The 20,632-nt window shown below is 35.2% G+C and overlaps 1 protein-coding gene, 1 long non-coding RNA gene and 1 other non-coding gene across 3 annotated transcripts; 2 read left to right on the top strand and 1 right to left on the bottom strand.

Annotated features, from left to right (window-relative positions):
• Positions 1-1,030: 1,030 nt before the first annotated feature.
• LOC103339379 (uncharacterized) lies at positions 1,031-3,171 on the top strand. Its single transcript, XR_016122443.1, has 3 exons — positions 1,031-1,319; positions 2,082-2,145; positions 2,948-3,171. It is a non-coding gene; the product is annotated as an uncharacterized LOC103339379 (long non-coding RNA).
• A 1,345-nt stretch (positions 3,172-4,516) lies between these two features.
• Positions 4,517-11,766, top strand: SVR3 (elongation factor family protein). Its single transcript, XM_008242662.2, has 14 exons — positions 4,517-4,862; positions 5,125-5,234; positions 5,314-5,517; positions 5,609-5,785; positions 6,161-6,313; positions 7,173-7,262; positions 7,547-7,681; positions 7,780-7,896; positions 8,448-8,599; positions 8,677-8,761; positions 9,090-9,184; positions 9,922-10,087; positions 10,336-10,531; positions 11,282-11,766. Exons 1-14 carry the CDS (start codon positions 4,619-4,621, stop codon positions 11,416-11,418), a joined length of 2,061 nt encoding a protein of 686 aa, XP_008240884.1. The 5' UTR covers positions 4,517-4,618; the 3' UTR covers positions 11,419-11,766.
• A 1,056-nt stretch (positions 11,767-12,822) lies between these two features.
• TRNAH-GUG (transfer RNA histidin (anticodon GUG)) lies at positions 12,823-12,894 on the bottom strand. Its single transcript has one exon. It is a non-coding gene; the product is annotated as a tRNA-His (tRNA).
• Positions 12,895-20,632: the final 7,738 nt, after the last annotated feature.

Genomic DNA, 20,632 nt, shown 5'->3' on the forward strand with positions numbered 1-20,632 from the left:
AAGTCTTATGCTTCTGGATCGGATTTTGAAATATTTACATATCAGTGGATCTTAGGGTTTATTTTGGTATTATGTTTTGAAATATTTAAATTGTTTCATTTTTGACACAGTTCAAGTCGCGATATTATGACAATTTAAATTGAGAATTGGACAAAATATCTTCCCCGAAATATCCTCGAAATTATCGAGGAAAATATCGATAAAATGAAGATATATACTTGGAAGTGTGCTAAAATTTCGGAGCCCCAAAAAAAACGATATTTTCGCCGGTATTTCGGCGTAAATATCAAAATTTTGTACTGTGGTCATACTAATATGGATGACAATCCCCATAAATTGGTTTCCCCACACCATTACTCATGCACATGCCATTGGTAGAGTAGAAGGTGGGGGTGTGGAGTCATTGTTGGAAAAACAACAATCAGTGACTATTTAAAATAATTATATAAATAGAAATAAAAACAAACTGTAATACATAATATAGTATATAAACAACAGATTAAACTGACTTGGGAAAATCAACTGAAATCCGAAGAGAAACACATAATTGAAGCAAAAGATCAAAAATCTCAAGTCTAAACCAAACAACGACGAAGACGATAACAATAACGACGATGTGGCGAAAGAGGAGTAGAGCTCGAAGATGAGGAGTAGAGCTAAAAGCATCTGATCGAGGTTTATTCGAGGTCTTGAACAATCCGAAAAAAAGAAAAAATCAATAGAAGCACGATTTTAGAACAAGAAATCGAATGTGAAATGTAATAACCCAAACTTTAATTTATATTTAACTATTACTTTATTAAGGAAAAATGACACTTTTGCCTTTAGACTATTTTAGTATTTGAGAAGTTGACTTTTTGACCGGAGAGGAGTTTGGACATTTTGTTTGCACCGTTGCGTAGAGCGCGACGAAACGAGTTCGTAGACATGCGGCACGCTCGATTCCGAGCTGTAACGAAGGAGGAAAGGTCTATAAACCAAAAGGACGTAATGGGAATTTTAAAATTGTCGGTGCTACAGTGTTACTACAGTACCCGGGTCTATTTCTCCTTCTTCCTCGCGAGAGAGACCAGATTTTCTGGTTCTCTCTCTCTCTCCGCACACACTCATCTTCAAGCAACGATTTCGTCGCCATCCGAGACCCGTTTTGAATGAAATTTGTTGCAAAAGTTTCGTATCGTTGTCCTCTACCTAACCCAGCTCAGGTCCGACGCCAGCCGCAGCGAAACCACCGGAAAACTCGAAGGAAGTTGCCGGTTTTGACAGAATTTTCCAAGCTTACGTTCTCCCTCGATTCTCCACCAAATCGGACGAGTGAGGTATGGTTTTCCAGCTATTTTTCGTAACTTAGCTGCTAGTTGGGTTAGATTTCAGAAATTTTAAGCGTAGAGCGTTCGTTTTTCAACTTAAGTTTCAGCCGGTTTTGAGGGTAAGATTCCGGCCACTTCCGGCCACTTTTTGGGGTAGGTCCAAGAACAAAAGTGGTTCCAAATTGGGTGTTTTATCTAAGTTAGGAGTTTGGGCCGGCGGTTTGGAGTTTTTCCGGCCGCCGGAAATTTCTCAAGCCACCCAAACTGCCGGCGCGTGTGGCGGCGCGTGGGCAGTCTGGTGGGGACAATTCTCAGTTCCAGAATGATCCTAGTATTCTCACGAGTGTGTAGAAATTCGCGGATCTCAATTCGGACGTCGTTTGAGTGTTAAGCGGACTTTTACATAGTATGCGTTATCCGGTTCAATAGTTTCGAACCGTTGGATCGTGATCACTTTAAAATATGTTAATCTAGATCTTGCCAGGATTATGTAGGATTCGACGGATCATGAATCGGAGTCCCGGATACTCCGGAATCGCGAACCCTAGGGTTAAGGTTTTAGAATCGTCGATCGTGTGATCGTGACGAATCTAACCGTCCGATCGAAACCAGATTCACAGGACGAATGTCCTAGGATTAAAGGAACGTAATGTGGGCATCGGAATAACTTTTAATTGATGCACGCACTTCTAGAAGCCGGGGGTCAGGGTTTTATTTAAATATTTATACCGAGCAGTTTTATTAATATACTTATTCTGGTATTTGAATCAGGCACTCGGGCACCAGTTGACCTGCGGGAGGGACCTTCCAAAGGTCCAGCGAGCTCGGACCAACTGTGAGTGGACTCTTTGTTTTCATAAATGAATTTATTCAATTTAGTTTCAGTATTTGATCTTGAATAAGTTTTATTCAAAGAATAGTGTTTTATAAGTGAGACATGCTTTTAAATATTATGATTTGCATGCTGCCGAGTGGAATATCCTTTAGAGACACAGAAAAAGAGAATTTTAGCTAAACATCAGATAAATGGCAGCAGAGTCCAGCCTTAACAGAAATTCAGTTATTTATCAGATTTTTCAACAAACTTTGCTTATTACTATTATTATTATTTTCTAAGCCACCTTAGGTACCCAGATATACAGATGTTGCCTTCGGATATGATGATGTCTACGGACATCCAGGTTGCCTTTGGATTTTATCATTGCCTTCTGTTTAGTCGGCATGCTTGACATTGACCCACGAGTTCCTTGGTACCGGACTCGTGCGGAGCGAGAATGCGGATCAGGTTGACTACGGTCCCGAATCCGCAGTTTGCGGCTCGGGTTGACTTTGTGTCACCGAGACCGCCAGGAATTGACGGATATCAGGAATTGATGGCAAACCAGGAATTGACGGAAATAGAGGGGTACACCTAAGTGGTAGTTTTAAACGGATTTTAGTGCTTTACAAGATTAATGTTAACCATGATTATGATTGGTATATAATGCATAAATACATTGATTTCAGCATGTGTATGATAAAGAAAATGAGTTAGTTTTGTATAATTGTATTTTTACTGTGGGGTTAGTATGTTCTTACTTATTTTCTAAACTTTGTTTTTGGGGTCCACTCACCTTTTTAATGTTTTGCGCCCCCAGGCTGTAGACGTGCATCCGAGAGCCACCACAGGACATTCCCCGCTTCCCGCTCTTCCCCATTTTGATGTAGGGTTCCTTGGTTCACAACGGTTACCTCCTTTGTAATTAAACCTGTATAGATGCTCTGAAATTGCCCTGGGACGTCTTTTAACTGTTGGAACTTACTTATTTTTGTGTATCTGGCAGTTGGTGTATATATTTAAGTACTTGTTGACAGGTGTAAATTTTGGGAACGTTCAATTTACATGAGACTCACGAATTTTCGGTAGAAGTCGGATTTAAGGAATTAAGTTTTAATCAAAAAAAGGCAACCAAATCAATTGTGTTCGCAACCACCAGTGTCAATCACAAACAGTTCGCTCGGATTCCAAAGTGGAATTTGGGTCGGTCCTGTCATGAAATATTGAAAATTGTATATTAAAATGAAGAATATAGTTGGACCTGAGACTCACTTCAATGGAAGCTCCTCTTGCTCCAACACAGAGAAAACGCCAGCGAGAGGAGAAAATAAATGGGAGTTTCACTAAAACACCCAAAATGAAATTATAAAAAAATTCAACACCCAAAACACTTTATAAACACACCCGAAACTCATCACTCAAAATTCATTAATAAACACACCCAAAAAATATACAATTGTTGATTTTGGGGTTGATTTTGGGTGTGTTTCTATGTTTAAATAGTGTTTGGATTTTTTTATAAATACATGTCTAGGATTGGGTTTATTTATAAATTTGTAAAAATAAATCTAATTTGGTTTTTTGGCAGATTTGGTTTTTTTGGTAGATCTGGGCATATTTGGTTTTATGGTAGATCTGGGCAAATCTGATTTTCCTCTCTTAAATCCAGAGTACAAGGACAATATAGGTATTTAACACACACAAATAAACTAAAAAACAACTATTAAATTAAAAAAATTGACAATTGTCAATTTTTGGGTGTGTTTATAGTTTTTAAATGGTGTAGGGTTTCTTTATAAAACTATGTCTAAGATTGGGTATATAACTAAATTTCTATATATAATACAACAATTTTGACGAAGATGAGTTGAAGATGAACTCAATGTCAGAGCTCATAATATCATTACAATTATGAAATTATACTTAATGCTTTTGGAATAAGTCACAAAATTTTCAACATCAACAATGTTCAACATGAAAGAAAAGAAAGATACAAATTAATCATATTCGATTTCTTGTATGTGAAAAAACTCAAATCACAATGGGTTTCTTTTCAGCAGAAATCCTCAAAACAAATTGACATTTTTTAATACTCACCTTGACTTAAAGATCCACCAATTGATATCCACCAGTCAAGCCGTTGTTCGAACTAAGAAACCCAACTGAAGAAGAGACAGCAACAATGGAACAACGAGTGAGAGTGCTAACAAGAAGAAGAGAGAGTTGTCGTTGTCTAACTTTTATACTCCTTTAAATCCTTTAAAATCCACCTAGGTAAATAAAATGGGCCTATGTGGGCTCTTAAAGGACAAGGGACGCACCTAGCTTGGGCCCTCTCAACGATGACGTGGAGTAAACAGGGCCTCCCACAAGTGTATTTCTTTGCTTTGGAAGTTCCAATAGCAGCCTCATTTGCCAAATCTCCTCTTTATCTCTCTCCCTGAGCCTGAGCAACTGTGAGCGAGCACAGAGTGAGGAGTGAGAGAGAGGCATGGAGATGGCAACCTGCAGCTTCCACAGCTCCTCCTTCACCCTCCCTAACCCTAACTCTAACCCTCGAACCAACCTTTCCTCTCCTCTTCCACTTTCCAAGCAACTCTTCGGTTTCAGCTTACCTTCTTCTTCAACCGCCAAAACCACCACACTCAAACTCCGTACCCGAAACCCAAAACCCTTCTCCACTCACCCACCAATCAAATGCTCCGTTTCTGAAGCCACCGAAGCCGCCACCGCAGGTACTTTCACTTCTTCTTCTTCTCTTGCAATCCTTCATTTCTATGTCTCTGTTCTTTCCTGTTTACTGCAGCAATTCTTTACGTTTCATTTTAGTCACATAGAAGTTTCTTGCTTCTTTCTTTTGTGTGTGTGTGTGTGTGTGTGTGTTGGTTGGATTAAGTTTGGTCTAATTAGGAACTGAGTTCTTGTTAGAGAAGAAATGTGTTTATGTCTGTGTTTAGAGAAGTTGGTCTAATTGGGAATTTTGGGTTATTGTATTAGAAAGGAGGAGAAAGTTGATGAGGAGAAGTGACATAAGGAATATAGCAATTGTGGCGCATGTTGATCATGGAAAGACAACTTTGGTTGATGCAATGTTGAGGCAATCAAAGGTATAATTTTTTTCATTTCTATATGATTTAAGTTGGTCATTTCTAAATTCCAAATGAGATTGATAGGGCTTTTCTGCAGGTGTTTCGCGATAACCAATTTGTTCAGGAAAGGATAATGGACTCAAATGATATAGAGCGTGAAAGGGGAATTACTATACTAAGCAAAAATACATCTATTACGTATAAAGATTCAAAGATTAATATAATTGATACCCCTGGCCATTCTGACTTTGGAGGCGAAGTCGAACGGATCCTCAATATGGTGGAAGGGATTCTTCTAGTGGTACCCTGTTGTACCTTCTGTTGCTTTGGCATGTTATCCTTTCCTATGGTGCTTGCTTGTCATCATTTGCTTGCTCTTTCTCTTTTTGTAGGTAGATTCTGTTGAAGGCCCAATGCCGCAGACAAGATTTGTTTTGAAGAAGGCTCTAGAATTTGGCCATGCTGTTGTTGTTGTTGTCAATAAGATTGATAGGCCTTCAGCTCGTCCAGATTTTGTCATCAATTCCACTTTTGAACTCTTTATTGAATTAAATGCGACTGATGAACAGGTAACTAAATGTTTAAGGAGTGGCATACATAGAATTCACATTACTGGTTGATTTTGGTCATTTGGAATTCTGTTTCTTTTCTCAAACCTGGTCCTGTATTGGAAACCTAATGCCTTTGAATCGATATATCGTGAAAAGGCATCTTGGACTACTTGGAATTAGTTTGTGGTTGCTATTGGATATAATGGCAAGGAATTTCCTTCTAAAACCTGTTTGAAATGTTGATCACATTAGGAAAGCTACAAAGTGATCTATCCGTGACATCGCCTCTTTATATTAATTGTCTTGTCTATGAAGCTTTTGGATTGCACTGCTGCTTCAATGTTAAATGCATGTAAAAGTCTAACCTCATTCCTACATTCATTTTACCTGTAGTGTGATTTCCAAGCAATATATGCTAGTGGGATTAAAGGAAAGGCAGGGTTGTCAGCAGATAATTTGGCAGATGATCTTGGGCCCCTTTTTGAGAGCATAATGAGATGCATACCTGGACCTGCTATCGACAAAGATGGTTCACTGCAAATGCTTGTTAGTGGTTTTTCTTTAATGTCATCATTCTTTCTCTTTTTATTTTATAATGCTCATTCACTGATCTTGACCCGTCCAATCTGAATGTAACTAGTGCTTTAAATACGTTAAGAAATTTACAACAAACTATTGCATCAAGAAAGGCTGATCAATATAATGAAACTACAAAGGTCTGCATATAAATACCTGGACGCAGTACACACCATTTCAGTATGAGAGAAGGGTCAAAGGAGGCTCAGACTCTTTTATATCTTCATTAGTTGAAATTGATTAGTGGAAGATGAAGAACAAGACCCTTTCATATTAATCATTCTTGTTTTGTTATACATTATAATTAAATGAATTTTCAATGATGTTTCCTTGCCTTGGCATGTCTCCGTGGGAAAAAGGGTAAAAATGTGCTTTATATGATGGGGAAATAATTACACCCTCAAGATGTCTAGAACATTTGCTAGTAATTGGCCATAACACATAATAACAAATGTACACAACCTTAGGCAATATGAGTTCCTGCTTACATAATTCTAGAAGTGTGTTCAAGGATTAATTATCAAGTTTCTTATATGCTTTGAGTCCAAGCAAGTCATTTTAATAATAACAATACATTTCAGGAAAAAAAGAAGAAAGTGAATTGCAAGGCTAAAGTTGACTATAATGAATTACTAAATTTCTGTCCCATATTAAAGCGATTCAGTAGAGGGGCGGGGGTTGGGGAAATTGAATTGCACCACAAAAAATTCTTATTTTGTCACATGATATTGTATGGCTTTAAATTGTTACTATACACCTTAGCTCCTCATTTACTTTAACTTTGCTTTGCATGAGCATTGTATAGCTTATTCTGTATTTAATATTTCAGGCTACAAATATTGAGTATGATGAACACAAAGGGCGAATAGCTATTGGACGCTTGCATGCTGGGATTCTGAAGAAGGGGATGGATGTGAAGGTGATTTTTTGCCAAATCTTGAATATGTTCTATGCTACATTCTAGCCTTTTTCTTTTCATTACATGATCTCTGGTTGCTAACATATTAATGCAATGCAAGGATCTATAACTAATTCCCATAAAACCAATGATACTCAGATAGAATTTTGGATTCTTATCCATACCTATGTATTTCCTTTTGGTCTACTGTAGTTTATGTTAATGCTTTGTGATCACATTCATTGGCTACTATACAGAAAAAGAAACATGTTTCTTAACTTCTGCTTATGGTTCGATTTTTATAGGTATGCACCTCAGAAGATTCATGTCGATTTGCAAGAGTTAGCGAGCTCTTTGTGTACGAGAAGTTCAGTAGGGTTCCTGCAGAAAGTGTGGAGGCTGGTGATATATGTGCTGTTTGTGGAATTAATGATATTCAGGTGACAATTTATTAGTTTTGCTTTGATATATGGCATATGATTTTTATAAAATCTGAGAGATATTTCATGGCTAATTTTAATATTTTTAATTTATTTAGATTGGCGAGACAATTGCTGATAAGACCAATGGGACACCATTACCTGCAATTAAGGTGGAGGAACCAACTGTGAAAATGGCTTTCTCTATAAACACTTCACCATTTGTTGGACGCGAGGTATGTTCTTACATATATGGATGCCTAGATGTTCTTGCACTTCAAATGTGTTGGCGTTAGAAAGCCATTATAGGATTGTTTGAATGCATTTTTATTTTTTTGTTAAGTTGTGCATCGAAAAACTGAGAGTTAAAATACAAAACCTGAGACCTAATGAGGAGATTCTACACCTGAAAGTATTAACCCTGTCAGTAATGGAGCAGAAGATATAAGGGGATTCGAGCTTAGCATCTGGACTTTAAAATTGCAATGGATGAGCAATTTTCCATATAACATACATAGGGTAATTCTCCTGCCAGATATTTGGCATATTATGATGTCAGAATGGGAATCCGGCGCCATAGATTCGAACAAGGGTCCATTTAATCATGGTCCATATTGACAGTCTTGCAACATAGCATGCCAAATTATCTGGCAGCATAAGGTGCCCCCTAATCAATCTCTCTTTTTAACATGTCTTTGTGTCAATTAGTGGTGGCACCATATTAAGTGATCAAGGGTTTGTTGTCTTGTTTGGCATTTTGATTGGAAATTGGTTTCCTATATTTCAGGGAAAGTATGTTACGAGCAGGAACTTACGAGATCGTCTTTCTCGTGAGCTTGAGCGTAACTTGGCTATGAAGGTTGAAGATGGTGAAACAGCAGATACCTTCATTGTTAGTGGACGGGGTACTTTACATATTACCATATTGATAGAGAACATGTGAGTACAGTTATTTTGTTGTTATTACATAATCCTATTCTTCTGCATACACAATTTTAAATGGTTATTCAATGTAGGCGAAGAGAAGGGTATGAATTCATGGTGGGACCTCCCAAAGTTATTAACAAAAGGGTGAATGACAAGTTGTTGGAACCATATGAGGTGATTTCTGTTTAAATGTTTTTTTAATGTTTGATGTTTAGGAAAAGGGTGAAAGGTCAATATCTACGGTTATAGATGAAGACCAATATTTATGCTTCATTTTGAAACAATTTGAATACAAATAAGGCACATGGTGATATTACTTTAAAATAATAATAAATGCAGTATTTATTTCTTAAGAATTGTGATGCCTTGCTTTTTACAAATATAGCACAGATATTTCCAAATGATTCACGTTTCTTTTTGGTCAAAAATGTTCCTGATAAGTTACAAATCATGCTATCACTCTTCTGATATCAGTCATTTGTATCATGTGGATTGCTTGCAGATTGCCACTGTGGAGGTTCCAGAAGAACACATGGGCGCTGTCGTTGAGCTTCTTGGCAAAAGACGGGGGCAGATGTTTGATATGCAAGGGGTTGGGTATGTAGAATATTTCTGCTTCTTTTTTCATTTTTGACTAATCATCTTTTGAATAAATTCAAAGTAATGCATAAAATTAGAACCAAAGGCAATAAACTATGCTTGATTATTACATAACTGTCTTTATAACTCTACCAATAAAACTGGGTGGAAGCATATTGGTTACAGGTTCAACAGAAGTGTGCATTATGTAAAGGATAGATCTACAGATGTGATATACAGTAAATGCCCAGAAATAAGATTGGTTACCAATCTATATGCATCCGCACATGCAGGTGCAACATTAATGCAACTGAACAGCCCATAATCATGGCAAAAAAAGAAAAAGAAAAAAGAATACCCAGCCCATAATGAAGACCTCGTGAGAGATTATTTCACCAGTAGATATTTGTATAGTACATTTTTTAAGCCATTTCTTGTCAGCTACTCAGGGATATCATTTTCACTCTTTTCCTAAACTGGTGCAGCAACAGTATCAATGTAGATCGCTCTTATGAAGTAATTGGTTTTGAAATTAGTAAGCTATGTAACCAAGAGAAAATTAATGGACTAATATTTTGTTGTCATCTGTTCAATTCCCCCCAAGCGCGCGGGTACTGTGGGGTGTCACAGTGTTATTATATACTCCACTTTTACATCTGTACTTTTACTCTACTTTTGTTCGCAGTTATTGGTTGGATTTGCTGCTTGGTGAATGCAACAGATGTCTGATTATCTGGACTTTTTGTATGTGCTAGGTCGGAAGGCACAACCTTCCTCAAATATAAAATTCCAACTCGTGGCCTTCTTGGTCTGCGAAATGCAATTTTAACAGCTTCTCGTGGCACTGCAATTCTCAACACAATATTTGACAGCTATGGACCTTGGGCTGGTGATATGAGTACCCGGGATCTGGGCTCACTGGTAATTTCTGAGATTGTGGTTATATTTTGAGGTTTTACTTTATTAGTCCTGGTGGTGGAAAGCCTTTGGCAATGTCTGGTATGGTAGTGACCACAACAGTTGTTATATCACATGCACCCTTTTTGCACATCTAGTGTTGAGAACAAATCATCCAAAAGAGAAGTAAAGATCATATTTGTGCTCTGCACACGTTTGCATGTGTGTTTCCCTTGTGTCAGGATGACTAAATTGAATTGCAATATTTTCAGGTTGCCTTTGAGGGTGGAACGAGTACTTCTTATGCCATTTCTAGTTCACAGGAGAGGGGGCAGTTGTTTATTGGTCCTGGGGTGGAAGTTTATAAAGGTCAGATAGTTGGCATCCATCAGCGGCCTGGGGACTTATCCCTTAATGTGTGTAAGAAGAAGGCTGCAACAAACATCCGTTCCAACAAAGATGTAACAGGTGAGAAGCAACTTTAGTACCTGTTCTACTTCTCTCATGTCTAGGGTAAAAGAGTTCATTCCCTTTCTGATATTGTTAACTTTACATTTCTTAAGTTATGATGTGCTGACCGCGACTGTCTATTGGGTGAGGTTTAGCTGTTTTAAGTTAATAACACCGACTTCATCTCACAAAGAAAGAGAAGTTAATAACAAAGACTAAAATGTGTTCGAACATTTCAATTTTGTCTAAACAAATTGTTACTTTAGTGTTTGTAAGCTATTTTGCCCATTGTTAACAGTACTTTTAGATAGACGCAATAATGAATTGTATTCTCTGTGGAGCAAGCCATGGATTGAATTTTCATAATATTTCACTTTTGCTCTTCGTGTTTCTAATGTCTGCTCTTTTTCTCAGAACAGAATTATCCCTATATTTATAAGGACATAGGATATTTCTTAAGTTTAATGGGGGTGGTATCGTAATATTTGCCAGAACCAGTGTAGGCTTTTTATTAGTTTCTGGAAGGTCTCTCCAGGCAGTAGCCTTTTTCTTAGACTAGTAGTTTCTGAAGGTCTCTCCATTCTCCGACTTCAATAATCTACTTAGTACTTGATTGCTTACAAAATGGTTGGGTTCACATGTTTTCTTCTCTTTTATAAGTAAATCAATATTTTGAGTTTGTACATTTGCAGCAACAATCCTCAGTTTATGGCAATTAATAATATAGAATCTCCTTTTTTTTTTTTTCTTTTTTTTTTTTTGTTCCAGTGATTCTTGATACCCCATTGGACTACAGTCTGGATGACTGCATTGAGTATATTCAAGAGGATGAACTGGTGGAGGTTACTCCTTCGAGTATCCGAATGTGCAAAAACCCAAAGTTCTCAAAGAAATCAAACAGGTAGTTTCGTAAATATATACCATGTGGGCTGATGAGTATTTGCGAAACTCATCACATATTTGTTGAGTCACTTGAGAAATCAACGATAGAAAGTCACATTGTTAGACATCAACACAGTAAGTCAAGTTTTGCAATATTGGTTGTATATATAAAAGAACAAGACTCAAAATTGTACTACTAGAAGATGTTCACTGATGATGTGAAGACAAGTGGGTTGACGAAGATTTCTGATGTTGAGTTGTAATGAAGACTACAAGTATCAAACATTTAATTGGCCGAAAGACGATAGGTTTTGATTTACCAAGTAACTGTATCTGCTATTTTAAGCTAATGGAAAAATAATTTTTAGCAAGTGATGCAATATGATTTGTCTTTTTTGAGTTTTGACTGGTTCTTGTTCGAGCTCAGGCCTGCAGTCAGTTGCTTAACAGGTGCGTTATGTCACTCACTCACTCTCCTATTAAAAAATCCCATGATTGACACTTGACAGAGACAGATGTGGCCCTGAACGTATTTTTTTTTTGTTTTTTGTTTTTATACTAAAGCTGTTCTTATGTCTTCATATGTTGGGTCATGAAGAGTGTTACTGCCGTTTTGTTTCGGTCTTTCGGAGAAAGTTTTTACAGTCTTAGGGTTAGATTACCAGAAATATGAGGATTGAGTAGACGGATATGAGAGCCTGTTTATGCTCAAGAAAGTTGGATTTGCTTGAGTTAGTTAACTTGAGACCAAAGCAAAGTTCCGGCTTTCATGTTTCTTAGCTTCTTCTGGCCAAGTCAATTAATGGAAGCAGCTGGGTCTATTGCTCATTTGGTCAGTCATCCATGGTAATCATGTGTGTCTAGAACCAAGCTTGGTGCCACACAAGAAATTTTTAGGCCTCTAGAACGAGTCATTAATATCTTTGAATTATATTTTCTTGTTTTGGTTGAAAATATTTTTGAAGTTAAATAGAAGCTTCTGATTCCATTCTTAATAGTAGTATTAATACAGTAGAGGGTCCAAACATAGGTGAGAACAATTTTGATGTTAATCATAAGACCGATGTTTTTAAATAAATAAATGAAGCATTTCTTAACAAGAGGATTAATCCACCTCCCTCATTCATTTTTTTTTTAAAAAAAAACAAGAGAAATTCAAAAAAAAAAAAAAAAAACAAGAAGAAGAACAAGAGAGTAGGCCATTGGCTAGGGTAGTGAGTTCGGCCTCTTGTAATCAAGTTTGAATGTACCTCTTCATAGATTAGATTATTTTAGAGTAATTTAGAATATTTTTTTGGTTTTATTATTATTATTATTTTGTTGAAAAAAACAAAGAAATTAATGATAAACGCCTAGAATAAGAGAGGGTCGAATTTCTTTTAACATAAAAATAAAATAAAATAAAAAAGAGAAAAAAAGATTGAAAGTGTGGCTGCTGGGATTCGAGCCCAGGTCTCCACGGCCACAACGTGGAATTCTTACCACTAAACTACAGCCACATTCTTGTTCTGAATTCTTACAAGTATTAGTATCTAAACGCAAATATTAAAAATGGATAATAATTTTTTTTTTTCATTAATATATTTTTTAAAAGTTTATCACATATGAAGAGTGGGGACCACAAGAGCAATTAAAAACCAGGTAATTTTCAACTTCAGTTGTTGTTGACCAAAAAAAAAAACTCCAGTAGGTCGTTGACTTTTAGTATTTTATGAAAGTTCTTGTTGGGGATGGCCGGCAAAGCAAACGACCAAAACAGTTCGAGTCTAACAAGAGAGGCTGATTCAACAAAGTCCATTATTGACTTGGTACCAACAATACTTTACACGTACCGCCAACGAAAGTGACTGGTTTTGAAATAAATAAACATATTGGTTGGCAGCATATGACTTGTGACCAATTTTGAAATTTGACATGGCATGGCATTTACTTGGTGTTTCTCTACCCCAAAATGATTTCCTCCTCTGCTACTGTATGCTAAACTGACAAGAATTATAAGTACCACCACATGAAATTTTCAAGAGTTGCGCTTGTGGAAATTTCCAGAAGCATCTCCTTAGAATTGTCATTATTCTTTCATCTATAAAAGGAGGAGAAATTTCAAATGTGTGGTTGGGTTTTTTATTTTTTCAAAGGTATTTTTCATGAGAAAGATAGAATACGTAGCTTAAGTCTTAAGATATAAATGACAAATAGTAGCTTCTACTGTGCTTTCATGCTTCTGACATGTTTATCATGAATCAAATATGATTATTACGTAATCAAAGGAATTTAGAAATTTCTCGGGATTCTCTTTGTAATTTTGCTTGAAAAACAAAAGATCATTAGCTTCTCATGATCAATAAGGTGCAAGCCACCAAGATTGCAAAAGTTTCAAGTTCCAAGTTTACTTTTTTCACTCAATTTCCATGCTAAGCTCATTGAAGTGAGAGTTTAGTCAACAGTGCCAGCATGTTGTAAAAGTGTATAAGAACAAAAGCTTTATATCATTGGATTGGATCCAGGCTTATTTTGGTTGTCTCGTTATTACCCAACCAGAATTCAACCGATACACCTCTTTTTGTGTTTATGCCTATTTCGGGCACTTTATTACTTCTTTCACCTGAAACTTACGTTGCTATAGAGAAAATGGTGAGATTCCATTTGGACTTATCTCTCTTTTGGATGGAAGCTCTTTTGTTCATGAGCTCGATATATTTTATCCAACAAAGTAGAGACTCGATACCACGAGATGAAATTATCGTTAGTGACAATTAAAATTGTTCTTTAATAAGATTTATAGGCCTAAATAGCGGTGGCACTTTGCTTATGCCCTCCATCCGATGAACAAAGAACAAAAACCCCAAACCCCTTCCTTTTTTTTTTATAATTGAAATCGACGTCAAGTGCATAAGACTTTATCTTCTATGGTTGAAACTTGAAAAACGTAAATAACACTTGAAAATGGGAGAGAGAAATGAAAAATGCATGTTGAAGATGACCTAAAATGAATATAAACTTTGTGGGTGCAGCACAATACAAGGCCCCGTTAAATAAACAAGTGACGCGTGGCTTCAGATTGCTTCCATTCCATACAACAATGAATGAAGTGTGGTGCCTTGCAACCAACATTTTGGTTAACTTGTCATGAAACCTAACCATTATCTTGGAAATATTGTCAAAGTAACGTTGGCACCGCCCATTAGTAAGCATTTAATTGTATGGTGGTCTATTTTGGCTTTCATTATGTTGCCTTTGAAGGTGCATCCTTCCATACTATTTCAACTGTATTCATCATTTGGTCTCTATATGTCGCTTGTTGGGCATGTTGGCAATTCAGAATTCGAAAGCCAGTTGGGCAAAACTTAAATACTAAATTAATGATATGATATGAGTGCATTTCATTAATAAACACAAAAATATACACCTACTTAGGGGGACATAATGAGTCATGCCCTCAAATGCATCTCTATTCATAAATAAAAGTTCAACAAATACAAGAACTAAAACTAAAACCAAAAGTAAATGCAATGCAATGCAATACAAAATAATATTATTTAAATCTAAAATTTAACCCTGCGAGGCTTGGAACTTATAAAAGATAGCCTATGAATAATATGTAGAAAGAATTTAATCAAACATACTAATAAAAAAATTAAACAAATTTTCATAATAGCATCTCAACAATACCAAACCAAAATTTATAATTTTTCCATAATTAAACCCTAGAATACCCAATTTTAACAAAATATCAAATCAAATCCATACAATAATTCATCACTAATCAAAGCCCTAAATAATTTCAACAAAATCCCAAAATTATAATTCATCCTTAATTCCTAAAATACTGAATTTTAAATTAAAACTATAATTAAAGATATATAGCAATGGAGAGAATGAGAATAACACTTATTGTTGACGAAAGGAGAGGAGAATATGTTGTTGCCAAGTTGCCCACCCAAAGATAATAGAAGATATAGCCAATAAGGAGAATTTGATCCAAAAAATAAAAGGGAGAAACTTGCTACCGTCGAGTAGCAATGAGAGAGAAGATATGGGACCACCTGGATGGGCAACATATGTGTAGGATTTGCTTTTAATTTTTTTAAATTTTGGAATGAACTTATAACACATATAGGTAATTTAAAAATAATAATAATAATTTGAGCTGAGTAGGCACCCAGCCTGCCTGTGCATAGCACCACCCATTATCAAGGATGCAAAAGAATTTTTAGGAGTCATCACTGCAATATCTTTGTTCATGTTCGTCATAGTACTAATGGTCCGACTCATCATCTAGTTAGATTTTGTTTGCATATTGAGAAAGCTTGTGCTTGCTTTGAGGAGCCTCGTGATGTTCTTTTTTAGCATGGTAATCCCTCATGAGTTAATAATATCTATTTTCATTAAATAAAGAACGACTACTAGTAAAACATACGAGGTTAGATGAGCTTTCTAATGATTCCAAATTAGTAATTAAGCATAATTACGTGGCTTACTCATCATGCGGCAAAGCCATACAAAGTATTATTCACAAGTTAGATGAACTTAAACTACACTTCGTTCAAACCAACTTCTATTAATTAGACCATTAGTTGTAAGTGTAACTTAATTCATCTAACTTTTTAACAATTTCACTTGTTATCGTAATAAACCGAGTGATAGAATTACACTCATTATCATCACACTAAAATACGACATCATAATAAACCTAACATAATGATCTGGATTCACAAAACACTCTACTAATGCCAATTCTAATTGAATTTATTCGAGATTTTGTCCTCATTGTCTTGTAAGATTTCTGTGGCGTTTACTTTCTTCAGGTATTCCGGCTGGCTCAGAGCTGCTGAGTCCAATTTCAAGCATCATGGTCTGACAACCAAAATCAAGATAAAATTCTGTGCCTCAACGCCACATAAAAAGAGTCACAGAAATAAAGGAGCACAAAGATAAAAAAAAATCCACTCAAAGGCTACGAGTTGTGTCCACTTGGCAACTCCAAAATTCGACATGTTGTAACCACGAGTCAAAATCGTCATCTTTGACTGGTCAATATGCCAAAATTGGCGACGCTTTTGATGCCATTATATTTTTCTTCCGTTAAATGACGAAACTGTCCTTTTTGCCCCATCCCGGGACAGGCGGGGCAGTGCCTGCTTGGAGACAGATACTAGCTTTTTATTTATTCGGGCATTTTTGTGCATGGACGAACAAAAAAACCAATAGGGTCTTGCCAAATAGAAACAAGCATTAATTTGCAGATTCGTAGTGTTATATTCAAAATTTCATGACATTTTAATAGTATGTCTTTCCTTATAATTTAGACTATTGTTTATATTAAAAAAATTTAAAAAAAAACCTTGTTGTAGTGCCAAAATGAATCTTTTCAATTTTTTCCAATCTGTTTGATTCGGCTCATTGATTTATCGGTTCAAATGCCCCCCTTAATTACCCGTATATTGGCACCGGCCATTAGTAAGTATTAGTTATAGGGATTTTAACTCTTTTTTTTTTTTTGAGAGGGTAGATTTTAACTTTTTAAAGAATTATGTTCTTAAAAAAAATATATCATTTTTTTAAAATCATTTTTTTATTTACTCCATATTGCACTATAAGGGATTTTGAGGGTTATATGCATGCCGCACCAGCATATTAACACATTTTTTTAAATAAAATTAGATGACGGTGATAATATTGATGTGAAGTGAAAGGTGGAAGAGGATTTGTGTAGCTAAAAAAAGGATTGAAACTATAATTGTAATAAATGCTAGGGGTAGGTATGGTTCGGTTCAGTTTGGTTTTCCTCTTGAATTGAAACCAAAATCAGAATTTTCATACATTCAAGTTCGATTTGGTTTTTATAGAATGTGTATAGAAGAACCAAACCAAACTAGACCAATACGGTTTTAGTTCAATTCAGCCCGGAATTCCGATTTGGAAAGATAAAATATAAATATGTGGAGAATGGAGAAATAGGAAGTATAATATATATATAAGAGAGGAAGAGAAATGGAAAAAAATAAGTGGAAAAGAGAGAAAGGCAGAAGCACAACAAGAACGAGTATGGTTCATCGAAAAGAAAAATAAATTGGACTAAATTAGTTATTTAGTTGGGTATAAATTGTAACTAGACATTTGAGTATTAATTGTGCTAAAATATCTAAATATTACTTGGAATTACTAATGTTAATTGAATATTAATTAAGCTTACTAATAATTTTAGGTAAAATTGAATAAGTAAACTTAACATAACCGGTCCAGTTTGGTTTAGATTGATTTTTCCAAGATAAGAATCGGGGCGGGAACCAATCCAAACCGATCTAATTCGGTTTTTCAGTCTAAGTTGATCCTCTTTTTTGTCAACGTGGTTATTATTTTTTTGGGTTTTTCCGACTCAATTCACGGGTTCAAATGCCCACCTCTAATAAAAATCCTTAATACAAATACTAATCATTTGGCAGTTAATGGTTGGCGGGCCTTGGCTGTCAATAAAGGCTATAAAAATCTCCTGATCGGACAAAATTACCCTTTCGAGATAATATGTATAGTCGGGGGAATATACTGAATTAAATTGGGAAGGCAACCCCTTGTATATTTTAGTCGCTCTCTCACGCCCCCACCGAAGTTTTCGGTTGGCTTCTAGAAGGTCTACAGTGAACAAGGCCGGCCAGTCTAATCGAGCCACGCTCATAATCCATTAGATTTGTCTTTTATATTTTATTTTATGTAGAGCAAGTAGTTGTGTATAAAACGATGAGGATAGAGAGTAGGTCGCTTTTGTCAACTGAATGCAAGCGTGTCGGCCAGAAGATGACCGAGCCTTTTGTCCCTTTACGTTATCACAATATTGCCCTAACTTCTCTTCTTATTTACTAGACTAGCACTTATTTTTAATTTTTATATTGTGAAACTTGTATGCATATTATGTTAATTAAATATTTATAATTTTCAAAGCACCTCTCAAATTAATATATTATAACTAAGTTTTAAAATTTTCAAACATTTTAAACTTAGAATTCGATCTATGATTTTTTTTTTTCTCTTTAAAGTTTGGTCCACCGAAAACCTCTATTTTGAGGTAAACATAATATAATTGGGGTCAATGCAGGAACTGCATTTCATATATTTATTTATATGAATCAAAGATGGTGATCGAGTCAACTAGGATCTGTGTATGCCAAGGGTGATAATGGTGTTTATATATATGTATATATATATATATATATAGAGAGAGAGAGAGAGAGAGAGAGAGATCATCCATTGTAGGGGCTACAATTGCATCTTTCCATTTACACATGGAACGTAGTACCTTGCTCTTCTTGTTTAAACAAAAAGACAGATTTCTTAATCTAATGATATTTGTACGTACATTCTGTGTGTTAATGATATAAAGAACATGTTTTACAGTATTCGAATCAATGAGTTTATTTGCATATAATACGTGGATTAAGTCAGTTGGTCAATGTGTTAGTCTCTTTGCATCCGAGTTCGATTTTATTTCTCGTATATTAGTTTAGAATAACACATATTATAAAAATAAAAAACCAATAAGTTTACTTGAGAATTCTCTCCGGACATATACACAAAGGTGACTTGAAATTGATAATGAGAATGTAATTGAATATTGGAATACTATTGAGCCACTTTCATAGTGGGCAAGATATCCCTCAGAAGGAAAACAAAAGAAAAATTAAAGGAGAACAAGAGATAATGGAAAAGTGATGGAGTTGGATTAAGCTGATCATGAAGAAGACCAAGGAGGTATGACGGAGATGATTCAACTGATGAAGATAATCAAGGCATGATGAACGCAATTAACCATTAGCTAGAGACCTAATTTTTCATACTGAGTAGGTAAACCTATCTCTTGAAGTAGTTAATTCATTGTATGAATTTTGATAATGTAATGTTAATATAAGAAATTGAAATACTATCATAGAGGGAAATGATGAAGGAGATGAGAAAGAGATAGAAAGTCAGGAGAGATGAGAGAGGCAGAGAGAGTGAGACAAAGAGAAGAGAAGAAGATCCGAGTGTGACAGAAGGTTTTAAATAAAAAGATAAGAAGATGAAGAAAAAAACTTTTGTTGGGATGGAAACCCCTTAAATATACTAATTTTACAATTATAACACAACTAGTTAGGGGTGTGCAAGATCCAATCCAATCCGCTCAAAACGATTGGTCCAATTCAATCCAATTTTAATAAGTTTTAATGATTTGGTGGATTGTATCGAATCCTTAGTTTCACAAAACTGACATGATTGGATCGAATGACGAATTTGCTTGTGAAAATATTCAATCAAATCAAATCAAATCCAACATAGTTAGTTACATGCTTATTTTGCTCATGTAGGTATTTTTAATTGAAAAGGTTATGAACATTATAAGTCATTTGATGGAGTTATGCTAAATGTACTATACAATTAAAATATATATATATATTTTTTGGGTAGCATTTCATTTATATTTTACATTTAGGTCTATTAATATGTTTAATTATATTAAACCTAACGATAAATGTTTCATATTTCATTTTTGTCTTTTTTCATTACAAAAATCAATCATTCAATCCAATATCAATTTGATTAGATTGGATTTAAATCAATGATCCAATCGTATTGGATTAGAAAAATCACAATTCAATTTATATTGGATCGAATGTGGATTAACTAAATTATATTGATTTTGAACCAGTACACACCCCCTTGACTCCAACTTTTATAAATATTTAAAATTTATATCAATCAGTACGATTAAGTTGAATTGACAAAAATTTCCTACTTGTAAACCAGACTGAGCCGACCAGCTCAATTTCATTTATCAATGAAAATTATAAATAAATAAAAAGAAAATAGTACCTAACCAAACAGTTCAGTTTGATTTGATCGGTTTGACAGGTTTACGGTTTGAAATGCCCAACTCTAATTTTGATGTACTGTTTTTTTAGAACAAACAAAACCTCATTTGGAATTCATGTATATTGATCCTACCTGAAAATGATGTTATTATTCTTCACCAATAAATAGTTTGTTTTCTTTTTCTTTATATACAACAAATTATATCAAAATATAAGAGATGGCAACGGGGGTACTATTGTCAATACAAAGAGAAAAGACATGGTAAACAAAATTAGATGTCATTTGTAATTTTGAGCCTAGATCGAGGGCATAGTTTATGCACCTTAAAAAATAGAGATAATTAAATTTTGTTTTGAATATTTTCGGAAACAACAAAGCTCTCCCCTTCTCGAATCT

The sequence above is a fragment of the Prunus mume genome, linkage group LG8 (genome assembly GCF_029339155.1).
Source record: "Prunus mume cultivar Tortuosa linkage group LG8, ASM2933915v1, whole genome shotgun sequence".
Classification (NCBI taxonomy): Eukaryota; Viridiplantae; Streptophyta; class Magnoliopsida; order Rosales; family Rosaceae; genus Prunus; species Prunus mume.

Excerpts from the sequence above, each read along its gene's own strand:
- SVR3 (XM_008242662.2), top strand. The coding sequence starts at position 4,619 with ATGGAGATGGCAACCTGCAGCTTCCACAGCTCCTCCTTCACCCTCCCT. Across the intron at positions 5,786-6,160 it reads TAAATGCGACTGATGAACAG|TGTGATTTCCAAGCAATATA; the intron begins GTAACTAAATGT and ends TTTTACCTGTAG. Across the intron at positions 8,762-9,089 it reads AGTTGTTGGAACCATATGAG|ATTGCCACTGTGGAGGTTCC; the intron begins GTGATTTCTGTT and ends GATTGCTTGCAG.